The 12,234-nt window shown below is 43.1% G+C and overlaps 1 protein-coding gene across 1 annotated transcript; it reads left to right on the forward strand.

The window, feature by feature from the left end:
* The first annotated feature begins 592 nt into the window (after positions 1 to 592).
* LOC119700421 (alcohol dehydrogenase class-3) lies at positions 593 to 10,174 on the forward strand. The gene is made up of 9 exons (XM_038135546.1): positions 593 to 706; positions 3,384 to 3,485; positions 4,404 to 4,545; positions 5,158 to 5,245; positions 6,025 to 6,244; positions 6,762 to 7,022; positions 7,767 to 7,902; positions 8,775 to 8,913; positions 9,870 to 10,174. The coding sequence occupies exons 1-9, from the start codon at positions 695 to 697 to the stop codon at positions 9,892 to 9,894; spliced, it is 1,125 nt and encodes a 374-aa protein (XP_037991474.1). The 5' UTR covers positions 593 to 694; the 3' UTR covers positions 9,895 to 10,174.
* The last annotated feature ends 2,060 nt before the right edge of the window (positions 10,175 to 12,234 follow it).

Raw genomic sequence — 12,234 nt, forward strand, 5'->3', positions numbered from 1 at the left:
CTGCCTTCACCCAGTCTGAAGTAGTGTCTTCACATTGCCACCCAGTAAATCCTGCACCGCTGCAGTTCCTCCAGCCAAGAACAGATTCAGGCACAAAGGACAATGCTCTGCAGACATGGTCAGCTTCCCCCTGTGCCCAGGTGGGACACAGGCGGTACCAACACCTCCAGAACGGGAGCCAGGGCGGGATACCCAGCCCGGGGAAGGCAGGCACATCCAGGCACTGCTGCGGCCCTCGGGGAGCGGCGCAGAGGAGGCCGCGGCGTCCCGTTAGCCGGGAAGGAATTTGGGCAACCTGGAGTCGGCAGGAACAGGCCCACCGGCCGGGACAGCGGGCCTGCTCCCTCACGGGCACAGCAATGTCCATCTGCCGGCCGGACTAAAGGAGCCGCGATGGAAGACAGCGGTGGTGCAGCCGCCAGCAGCCACAAACCCGGCCACACGGCAAGGCAACACTGCGGGCACCCTCAGGAAACACAGAGACCGCGGCCCGCGCCGCGCTCTGCGGGAACAAAAGCGCCACAGCGGGGGCTGCGACCGACCCAGCGCGCCCCTGCCCTGTAAGGGTGGGAGGCGAAAAAGGGAGGAAGGAGCCAATTCCTTCGCCCGCCCCTGAGAGGGAGGCGGGGAGAGAGGCAGCGGAGAAGGAGGCGGGATCCCCTTCCCCTTCCGCTGGCAGCCGTAGCCGTGCGCGATGGCGAGCGGGGTGAGCGTCTGCGTTCCGCGGCGGGAAGGTCGCCCGGGGGCGGGCGGAGGGTCCCGCACCGGGCAGGACGAGGCGGGCGAGCCCTCCCCTCCCTGCCCTGCCCTGCCCTGCCGTCGCTGCCGGGGCCGCGGGCTGGGGTCGCCGTGGCCGCTCCCGTCCCAGCGCTGAGAGCCGGGGCGCGGGGGTTGTCCGGGCGCCTCCGCGCTCCTGCCCCACGCGTGTGAGGCGTGCGGCGGAGCCGGTACCGCTGCTTTGGCGTGGGAGGCTCCCGCTGTGAGTGTCTGCAGGAGTGGGGAGGAAAACACGCGTTTGCTGCCCGCCGTGTGTTGTACTCGACCCCCGTGGGTCTGAGGGCTGCGCTCCGGGCGCTCCTGGGTCGCGGCGGCGGAGGAACGAGCAGGAGACCTTGAGCTTTGCGTGTTTCCTGTGGGCTCCGGGCAGGTGCGACCGAATCGGCTGGAGAGAAGGGGTAAAACAAGACCCTGCCTGCTCACAAAGCCACTGTTGGCGCGTTTGCTGCATGGCTGTAGGAACAGAGCGGTAGCCCGGACCTTCTGCCAGTGTTTCTCCGAATTCTGTGCAGGCGGTCAGTGCCCGGGGCCCCAGCGGGGTCGGTGGCCGCGCTTGGCCGACGCTGAAGCTGCTCCAGGCTGGCACTGGGTTTGGAGCAGCTTCTGTCACTGCCAGAGCTCGGTTCCATCCCGACCGAGATAGTTGATGGTGTGCATAGCCACAAGCAACCCGACAGCTGTGCTCCAGTGCTAGCATGGTAATAGAGGAAATTAAGAACTGCTGGAAGTTGGTGTTTTGGTTTTTATTTCCAGTTTTTTATTTCCAGTTGTTGGCTTCAAGACTTTCAGCAAAGCAACAGTGGAAAGCTGTGAATAAGAAGAGGGCAGAAAAAGATGGGGCTTTCCTGATACCTACTCTGAATAGTCCAGAGGCCTTTGGGGCTGTATGAACTGAATCAGAAATTACTATTTCAAAATGTGCTTCCAAATGCATACTGTTAGTTTTAGATGATCAGAAATCATCCTGTAAGGAGACTTTTTTTCTCCTCTCTGTCTTTAATTTTGTGTTTAACTAAGCTTGTGAAAATCAAATTTTAGGAATGTGCAGTCTCACATGTAAGAACAAGTGATGAGTTAAGGAGGGGAGGATGAGGGGATGGATTGAAAACCAGTAAATGATTTACCGAATGATGGCTCCCCTTGCACTTTGTGCTTTGAATTTAGATTTTCTTGCAAAATCTTTGGTAGATTTAGAGATTATGGCTGATGGCTCACACTGTAATTCCACAGTTAGTTACTATGGCACATTCCATGCATTTTTGTAATATTAACCCTGGTATTAAAAAGCACGACAAGAAGATTTCATGGTTCTAGTTAGGGATGTTTCTGTCTAATTTAGACCCCTGCCGGCTGTTTGATTACCTGTTTTCTGTTACAAAGCTTTTTGGCTCTGTAGTATTTATATTCCAAATTTTATCAAATTTAAGCAAATTAAGGTACAGTGAGGATTTTAACTGGCTCTGGCAAAGCCTAGCACTGTTTATTGTATAACAGAAATACTGCAGAAAGGCGTAGACTAGCCATTATTTTCTCCTGATCACAGGTGATGAATGAGGCCTGGCAAGCTCAAAAGGTGGTCTTGGCACTGTTATTTCTTCCAGCAAGTGAAACTTCAAAAACGCTGAGTGACTGTATTGCTGATCTTGGGAATTTACATTAATCCGCTCTTTCAAGCATTCCATGGGAACACCACAGCTATTTTGAACTCACAAAATGTCAAATTATTTTCTTAATCTATATTTCTAATAGCAATGGCTTAGATTTTGTCATCTTCATGAAACCAGCCTCTAAGGGTAATCCAGGTGCTTATCCTGCAGCTGCTCTAGAGTGTATGGCTGTGATGCCTGCTGATGTTCTCAGTCAGTAGTGTGTATGTACCTGTCAATAGGGTTTACAGATCCAGAAATCCTGCTCTCTTATCCAGGCTCTCACTGTTGGGATTGAAAAGCTTCCCGGGATGTTTAGGTGTGCTTGCAGAGCAGGATTTGTCGTGGCACTGAGAGCAGTGAGTGAAGAGTTGCTAATACTCTTCACTGTGGCCACTACCGAGGTGTTAGAGCCTTATAGCAAAGTCCCTCTGGTCCTTCTGCCTCACTGGGGGCTCTGCACGTCAGCTGCATCTCCTTGCTGGAATCTTACTTGGAAACCATACTGACCAGGAACAGGAAATTCAATCTTGAAGTGGGTCTCCACGGTTCCCTTTCTGAACTTACCAACTTCAAACACTGTGTTTAATGAACATACCTGAAATGAATGGCAGTCTTGGATTTTAAACCACCATTTTTATTACGCACCCTTTCCATTCATTTTGCTCCCTTCACTGCAGCGTGTCTCCCAAGCACTCCCAGGCTTATTATATTTTTCACACAGTAAGAGAATGACATCCAAAGTTCAGATCTTGGCTTACTCATTATTGTTTAGCCTCCTGAAAGCAAATGTGGGGCAATTAAACCTTTGTGTTGAAATTATGAATTTCAGATCTGGGATTCTTTCCAAAAGCCAGTAGAGCTGCTTTTATTTTCTCACTTGGCTGAACAAGAATTATTTTAAATGAACCATATAACAGATGTCCTCTTTTTTTTTTTTTCCTTGTTCTTGTCTTTTAGGTTATTAAATGCAAAGCTGCTGTTGCCTGGGAGGCAGGTAAACCTCTCTCTATTGAGGAGGTGGAGGTTGCTCCACCAAAAGCTCATGAAGTTCGTATCAAGGTAATTACATAAATTCTTTTCTGTATGTTTTCTATTTTGGGAGACTGAGTGTTAAAGATTAATAGTTTGTTTGCCAACAGAAGAAATGCTGAATAGATATCATTAGTTCATTAGTATCTCAGCTGGTTTTACAGAGAAGAAAATGACAGCATTTAGATCTTCTGTTTATGAAAAACACTTTTAATTTCTGCTAGTCTCACTTCACAGTCTGGTCTGAGGATAATAGCTAATCTTGAGGATCAATTCCAGTTGTTACAACCTAAGTTCCCTCAAAATGTCTGAACTGGGAACACCTTTATCTTGTTTCAAAGACAGCAATTTGTCCTTTGTGGCAGCTGTGTAACCTGCTGGATTTTACTTCAGTCAGGCCATAAGTTATTGGCTGCTGAGCTGGGATTGGTCTCTTGGATTCCCTATACCCAAGTTTCTGATTTCGTCAGGACTTTCCAGGAGCCTGTATCTGCCAAAAAGTACGCATTAATTTGAAATTTATTCCTGTGGAAAGGATTTCTGTGTGGTGCTGAAGACTAAAGCAGGATTTATGCAGTAGTGAGAGTTCTGCATGGTCCCTCTGGAAATTTTACCTCTGAGTTTTAACTTATTTCAAAGCTGAGATGCTAAACTACTTTGAGATGACTTTGAGCACTGATTTCTAGCTATAGGAAAAGACAGGTCATCTTTTACCCCTTTCAGTGTCACATTTTGGTTGATGGAAATTATAAAAATACTGTCATGACTTTGCTTTTCTGAAATAAGAAAAACTGCCTTGCCAGGAATTGAAAGTATGTGGCCCATATCCCAAATGCTGCCAGAACTTTGATTTGGCAATTGTTCTTAATTTCTGACCAAAGGGAATAGTTTAGATCTGTGCTACTATTCTGTTATTCAGGGTGTCTCAGATTATTTATTTCTTCACAGATAGTTGCCACTGCTGTCTGTCACACTGATGCCTATACTCTGAGTGGTGCTGATCCCGAAGGATGTTTCCCTGTGATCCTGGGACATGAAGGAGCTGGAATTGTAGAGAGTGTTGGGGAAGGAGTAACAAAAGTAAAGAAGGGTAAGGAAATACCTTACAAGTTTTCTGCCTTCCTTGAAACATTATTTGAAGACTAACTGTCAAATTGGGTCACTGAAATGCCATATATTGCAGGAGTTAATACAATATTTTATTCTAGGGCATATGCCTGTGTAGATTTCTGTGTCTGTGAGACAAAACACTTATCTATTCAATGAGCTCTTGATTTAAAGCTTGAAAGAGCCCAGAATAGCATTTTTTTTACTTGAAATCAGATCAGTGTGTAATTACAAGAGAGTTGGGGGTTTATTATTTTTTTAAATTATAGTTTTTTTACCTGTTGGTTTAATTAAAAGGCCTAAAGTGTTTAGTCTTGTTGTTCACTGTTGATTTGGGGTTGTTTTGTTTCACATTAACATTGCTACTTGTTCTGGAATGATGAATTTCAGATGGGTTGTCTGCTCAGTCAGGATTAAAGTGGTTTGTCTAGCACTCTGTAATACCTCTGTATACCATAAACAGCTTTTAGTACACAAAGGTTTTAAGTGAACTCAAGCTCACAGAAAAATAAGCAGAATCAAGTAGCTTCATTTTTTTTTTTTCAGAATGCCTTGCTTGACTCAATAACTAGACACAGAATATTTTTTTCTTTAGGGGACACTGTTATCCCTCTATACATCCCTCAGTGTGGAGAGTGCAAGTTCTGTAAGAATCCTAAAACTAACCTGTGCCAGAAGATAAGGTCTGTATGACTTTGACACATGCTATAGTATTTGTTCAATGTATACCTGCTGTAGTAAGCAAAAGTAAGTGATAGGAATTTTCTCTGAAGAATAAATCTGTTGATGCATCATTTAATAACTTGGAAAGTAGGTGTTTCAGGAGCCACTTAGGCAATTTTTTTCCAGTCTTCCTTAAAATTTCTATTCTTCCCTGAAATAAAATTGTTTCTCTCTTTCCATTTATGTGAAGGGGCAGACTACTGCCTCGTGTTCACAGGCTGGAAAACATAAATGCTCTGACTCCATATTTAATCCATACTGAAGGGAACCACTTCAGGGAATTTAGCTCTTGGGAGTGAACACGAAAGCTTTCAAGTGGTACAAAATCATACATGCAGCTCTTTTTTCCCTTAACACCTGCTTCCCAGATAAATTTGCAGCTCCTGTTCTGAAAAAAAAAATCTCCCAAACTCAAAAAAAGCACCAGTGACATAACTGACAGGTGCTGTTCAGGGGAGGGTACTGAAGGAGGCCAAGACAGTGGTGTGGTGCTGTGGCACAGTTAGCATTAGTAACTAACAAGGTCATCATGTGAATAAACTCCATTTCTTTTGGGAGGAATTAACTGCATGAAGTTTTAGGACTTTAGCATCCCACTTCTGTGAACTCCTAGTTTTACTGAAGTGGTCAAAATATAAAGGTGCAAGTATGCAGCTGCCTCTCTGTGCTGGTTAGTGGATTCTGTCTGGTTAGAGTATTTGCTGCTTAAAACTCAGCACTTTCCTGTCTTTGCCTCAAGAATTACTCAAGGGAAAGGAGTCATGCCTGATGGTACCAGCAGATTCACCTGCAAGGGAAAGCAGATTTACCATTTCATGGGGACCAGCACCTTCTCTGAGTACACCGTGGTGGCCGATATCTCCGTAGCCAAGATAGATGCTGCAGCACCTCTGGATAAAGTGTGCCTGCTGGGCTGTGGCATCTCCACGGGCTATGGGGCTGCTGTCAACACTGCTAAGGTAAAGGCTGGGCTTGTGGCACACACAGCTTAGCGACTACACTAGGACTGTAAATGGGATGTACCAAATCTGTGTTCCTTCTTCCCCTTCAACTGATTAAGTTTAGCTAAGAATTTCTAAGTTCCCCATAAGAGGCCCGATCAGGTTAGAAGAACCTGTTGCCCTTTGGAGGAAATTCAGGTGGAGTATTCTGCATCCCTTTTGACAGCAGCTGTATAGAATTACTTTTCCAGTTCATGTTCATCTTGCTGCAAGTCATTCTGATAGCGTGAAGCTCAGGATGAGATAGAGGTGGTAGGTGTGTGGGCATGAGTCTTCAGGCAAAAGAAAAGGCTTAGTGCCTAAAGAGCTTTTAGAATTAACTTTCTATATAGTTTCCCTTGTCTGTAAAATCTCATAGCCATGCATATTTGCTTCCATTTTTTCCTTTATTACAGCCTCCTTAACCTGCATTTCCTCTTCCCCTGGGAGGATAAATTTTTTTTTCTGCTGCTCATGATTCCTTTCTTACTCCTAGGTGGAGCCTGGCTCTACATGCGCCGTGTTTGGTTTGGGAGGAGTTGGGCTGGCGGTTATTATGGGCTGCAAAATAGCAGGAGCATCCCGGATCATTGGCATTGACATTAACAAGGATAAGTATGCCAAAGCCAAAGAGTTTGGAGCTACTGAGTGCATCAGCCCCCAAGACTCCAAGAAGCCCATCCAGGAGGTTCTGGTTGAGATGACCGATGGTGGTGTGGACTACTCATTTGAGTGCATCGGGAATGTCGGAGTCATGGTGAGTGCTTGACAACAGGAGCATGTGCAGGGAGGGACCAGTTCAGCTCAACAGCAAGATCAGCTGCTTTCTTAACACAAAACATGTCACACTCACTAACCTTTTTTTTTCTTAATAGTCATGATACCTGCTATGACTCATAAGGACAGTTTACACTCAATCCTAATTATAAAATGGAAGCAGCTGATATTGCTTGGGTTGAAAATGGCACTTAAAAATGTTTTCTCCTTAAATCAGACTTTTTTGACATCCTGAGTTTCTCTGTGCTGACAGTTGAAATTAACAAAACTCACATAAAATATATTGTGCAATGAACAGTAAAATCTCAGGGATCACTCAGTATTTCCCTAATTTCTCAAGTAATTCATTTCACCTTTGGAAATGCAGAAGTACTACTAAATGTAATACTAGTTTTTTATTACTAAATGTAATGCTAGGTTTTCAGGAATCACAGTAGCATTCCTAACTGTTGGTAATATAGCCTGTGATTACAGTTTATCCCAGCTCTCAGTGAGAGTTCAGAGTGACTTCTCTGAAAGCTAGATAGAATATAAAAAGTGCAAAGTGAACCTTTAACAGTGTAAGGGAATCTGAACCAATGGAAAATATAATGTAATTTTCAGTGTATTTACTGTTCCTTAAATGTTGATGTGGTGATTCATTAATTGAGGGAAAGGAAGTGCTACCAGTCCAGGCAGTGTAAACCTTAGCAATAAACACTCTTTGTCCTGTCTGTCCATGAAGAGGGCTGCCTTGGAAGCCTGCCACAAAGGCTGGGGACTCAGTGTGATAGTTGGAGTGGCTGCTGCTGGCCAGGAGATCGCCACACGGCCATTCCAGCTCGTAACTGGGCGGACGTGGAAAGGGACCGCGTTTGGAGGTAACTCTCTCTTGCTATGGGAATAAAAATAATTTACTCTGGGCTAAAGCTGGGCAGATCACACCCCCTTGGCTTTGCTTGTGCAAGAAATGTACTATTGACAGGCTATGCATAAATGCTATGTTGCTTTTAAGATAAAGACTCTTAAAATCTGTTATTCCTACAGACAGGGTACAGATGAACACATTGGTATCACATCTAACATATTTTGAAGAGAGAATAGATCTATATCCCACTCAATACTAAAGGAGTGGGATAGGCAGACTGCTTTACCACCAAGTGAAGGTTTGGTTCAGTTTGGTCCAGTGAAAGGACCTGGTCTTTGGGGAGATGGGAACTCACATCAGTATGTTTGTGTTGCTTAACCACTAAGTAAATTGTGAGGCCAACATGACAATGTGCTCTTAAGACATTTAAAACAAAAAGGGAACAAGTGCTTGATACATATTTTCTGCTGTCAACTCAAAACCACATTGAGTTTGGTTTTTTTTTGGAAATTCAGTAATTACTGAAGTTGATTGAAGTTCAGTTTCAGACTTTGAATTATTACACTGCTCTTTGTCCAAGCAATACACAACTGACTGGGTTGGGTTATAAAGATATGTAGGGGGCCTGACAGAGATGCCTTATGTATGCTTTCCTCTGTGAGGGCTGCTGTTAATGTCGAATGCTGGAACAGCTAGCGAAAGATTTTTCATTAACACTTGTGTTTGGATAATGTGTGCTTATGCTAGACCTCCATAGGAGGGACAAACATGTCACTCATCTCTGCTCCTTTTCATATTGATCATACAAGTTTTGTGTTAGGGCTGTGTTTTTAATTTTCTGACATGGGCGGAAAAGGGAAACAAGGCATGTTTTCCTTCTTTCAGGCTGGAAGAGTGTAGACAATGTACCGAAACTGGTGACTGAATACATGTCCAAAAAGATCAAGGTTGATGAATTTGTGACTCACACGCTGCCTTTTGACAAAATTAATGAGGCTTTTGAGCTGATGCATTCAGGAAAAAGGTAATGTTCACAATATTGAAAGGTATACAAGACACTTCCTGATCAGATACTGTCAAAGTACAGGTTCCCTGACCACTGTCATGTTTTAAACAGGGAAGCTAAAGGGTGACATAAGACCACATGCATTGATTCTCATACAAACACACTTACCTGATCTTCCAGGCAAGTGCCAAAATACAGGCACACGGTAAAAAGCAAGCAACAGTGTAAAAGAGAAATAGAGATATAAAGCTGGTAAAGGGGATAGGTCAGTCTCAGGCTTTCACCATTGCTAAAACATTCTCCCTTATAATAAGGAGTTTAAAGAGACTGAAGATTATTCTGTAATATTTAGGTTCCTCTGCAGACAGACAAATAGTTTTGACCATTATGTCCGGAAACCAGCATGGTCTTTGTATTTGATCTCAATCTATATCTATCTATTGTATATAACTTTGGAGAAAGTACTGGCTCTACTGCTTTAGTTCATATGGATTCTATTTGGGATAAATCAGTTGACTGTATTTGTAACAACTGGAAACACTGCATTTATGCAAATTGCATCCAGCAGTTGATCCCCGTCCCAGTTATAAACTTCAGTATCATTTCAGTGCTTTATTCATACGTGAGCATGTCCTAGGAAACTAATAATGAAAGCTATCTAACATTTTCCAAATAGACAAAAGGAAGAATGCCTGTAAATATTACTGCTCCTGATCAGTCTTGGCTACTACTGAAAGCTGACACCTAGTTTGAAAAAGAGTTAATTTGGAGTTTATTTTACTGGAGGAGAGACAAAAAAAAAACCTGAAGAGAACAAGCAGTATCCTGGATTTTTAATAAATATTATAGGCATAAGCATGACTTCATTTGTTACAATAGACAGAAGTTAAAATATGTCTCAGCAATGAAGGTGATGGGAGAGATGGGGAGAAAATTGACTTCTTGGTAATTTTTTTTTTCTTTTTTATTTTAAGCATTCGAACTGTCCTGAAATTTTAGAGCCAAATGTGGATCTTCTAATTGGCCAGCACCATGCTAACTGCCTTTTTACAATGGAATTTTTGATAGAAGATAGAATCAAGCAACTGAAAACTCACTCGGACTAGGAAGACCATGTATTTTAGGGTGAGCATTCTGGGTACTAAATAATAAGAAATTAACCACTGAATAGCATTATGGAATTAGTCCAGATTATAGAACTTCTGTTTCTATACTCATTCTTCAAATTCAATAAGTGGCTAACTCAAATCTACTTAATAAAAGCTTATTTCTAAACCCAGTGTTGGAATTATTTAGCATTAAGAGTGACTGTGATTGCTGTGTCTTACATATTTTCCTCTAGAGATATCATGGTGTGTATGTGACAGAGGGAGTGTTCTGCAGAGTCTACAGCAAATGATGTGGGATTCACTGCCCAAGGCACAGCTAAGCACAGGGGCGAGAAGCAGCATGCATTTGCTGCAACTGTGCTGAGAGAGGGTCCAGAACTTGTCACGTTTCTGAGGCTATTCTAGGACAACAGTGGATTGTAGCATCCAGCTCAATCCTGAAGCCAAATGTAGAGCAGACTTTGGTGTCCAGGGGTACCTATGTTCACTGGGGTGGTCAATGTTCTGCCTTATTTCTCACTGGTCTCTTTGGCAGCCTCTTGTAAAGATCATGACACAAACTCCTCTGGTCACTTGCTCTAGTAGTGTGCTCCAAGGCTTCAGTAGGACAGTTGTCCCATTTCCTTAACTTACTGGCAAATGAAGCAAACTTTGCAGCCAACACTGCAAAAACAGAGTGAGATTGTTACCTCTAGTCAGAAACCTGATCATGCCACTGAAGCAGAAAATACTATTATTAGAGCAAGTCTGCTCTTGAGGGCTGCAGGGGCACAGGAAAGAGCATTGTGTGATGATGGCTTCAGGGTTTTCAGGGATTTTTTTGTTGGAGGGGGAGGGGTTAAGTCTCAGTTTTGGAGTTGCAGATTTTCTTAACTCTAGATGAAGTGAACTGACTGGAAAAGGTTCTTTTTGTATTGAAACCTGGAATCAGTGCCTCACATCCATAAAAACTGAGAAATAGCAGAAAACAGACTGCAAAGCAGAGGCAGAATACCCAGCCAGTTAAAAAAAAAAAAAAAGTTAGAGACATAGAAACTCTGTGTTTTTCAGTGAATCAAGGACACAGATTAAGTGAGAAGTTTCATGTTTTAAAGAACCCTGGTCAAAACAACTTCTAGCAGCGAACACGGAATGCAAACAATAATCTTATTAGAAGAAATTCCCTCTCATCACCAACAATTACTCCGAGCCATTGCCATACAACTGGGACAATTACATCTTTCCCATCTCTCATTTAAAAATATCCCCTACAGCATTCGGAAAATAGTTGAGGTAGTGCATTTCTACTTTATTTCAGACAGTAAAGAATGAATGTGAATGTGGTAAGAATTCAATTTTGATCATCAGGAGGAAATAAAAACTGAATTTGTACCAAGAAAGTGAGCCCTTTAGCCCAGCAGTTAGGTGATTCTCAGTACCTCATAGCTCCAGGAAGGCTGGCTGAACAGCAGAAAATCCAGCAGAAAACTTGCTGTTAAGCAGTTCCAGTAAGAGTACTCAGTAATTAGAAGGTGGTATCAATACAATGCTAGCTAACCTGGCAAACCACCCTCCAGCTGGATCTAACAAATATAACATACTTACACTGGAACAGCTGTTCCTCTGTGCTGCACAGACTAGTCAAGACCACACAATCTTGTCTGAATTACATTATTACTTCAGAGAATCTGCATCTCAGAGTGTTTGTGCGAAGCCATGCTGTAATACCAACAACAAAGAAATGTGGTGACACCAGAGCGCTTGGGTCAAAGATTTGCAGCTTCTTTCCAGCCTGAGGAGTTGATGTCCCAGCCGTTACTTCATCCTGCAAAGCTTTTGATTGAATGGAGCACGTTTGAAATAGGGTTTTTTTGAAGTTGTTGAGCAAACAAAAGGACTCAAACCCAAGAGCTTCTACCCCATTTTTGGTGATCAAGGTGCTGTATTGAACTGCACATCCACTGTGAATGAAATGTGCATGAACTCTGCTGGCTGTCATGTAAAACATGCAGGCTGGCCACTCTCCTCCTGCTGTTACTCTTACTCAACACCATCTACCAAACCTTCTCTCCTTAAATATTCAAGTCAAGTTGCAGAAACAGCATGAAGAATTTCCACACTGACTTACAGTAAAGTAAGTCATTTTAATGTATTTTCCTTTTACAACAGTAAAGGGAAAATACATTAAGAGATTGATTCAGAACTAAGTGCAAGATTGTGGTTTTGGTAAAAGTGTATACAATTGCTAAAA

Source organism: Motacilla alba, chromosome 4 (genome assembly GCF_015832195.1).
Source record: "Motacilla alba alba isolate MOTALB_02 chromosome 4, Motacilla_alba_V1.0_pri, whole genome shotgun sequence".
Taxonomy (NCBI): domain Eukaryota; kingdom Metazoa; phylum Chordata; class Aves; order Passeriformes; family Motacillidae; genus Motacilla; species Motacilla alba.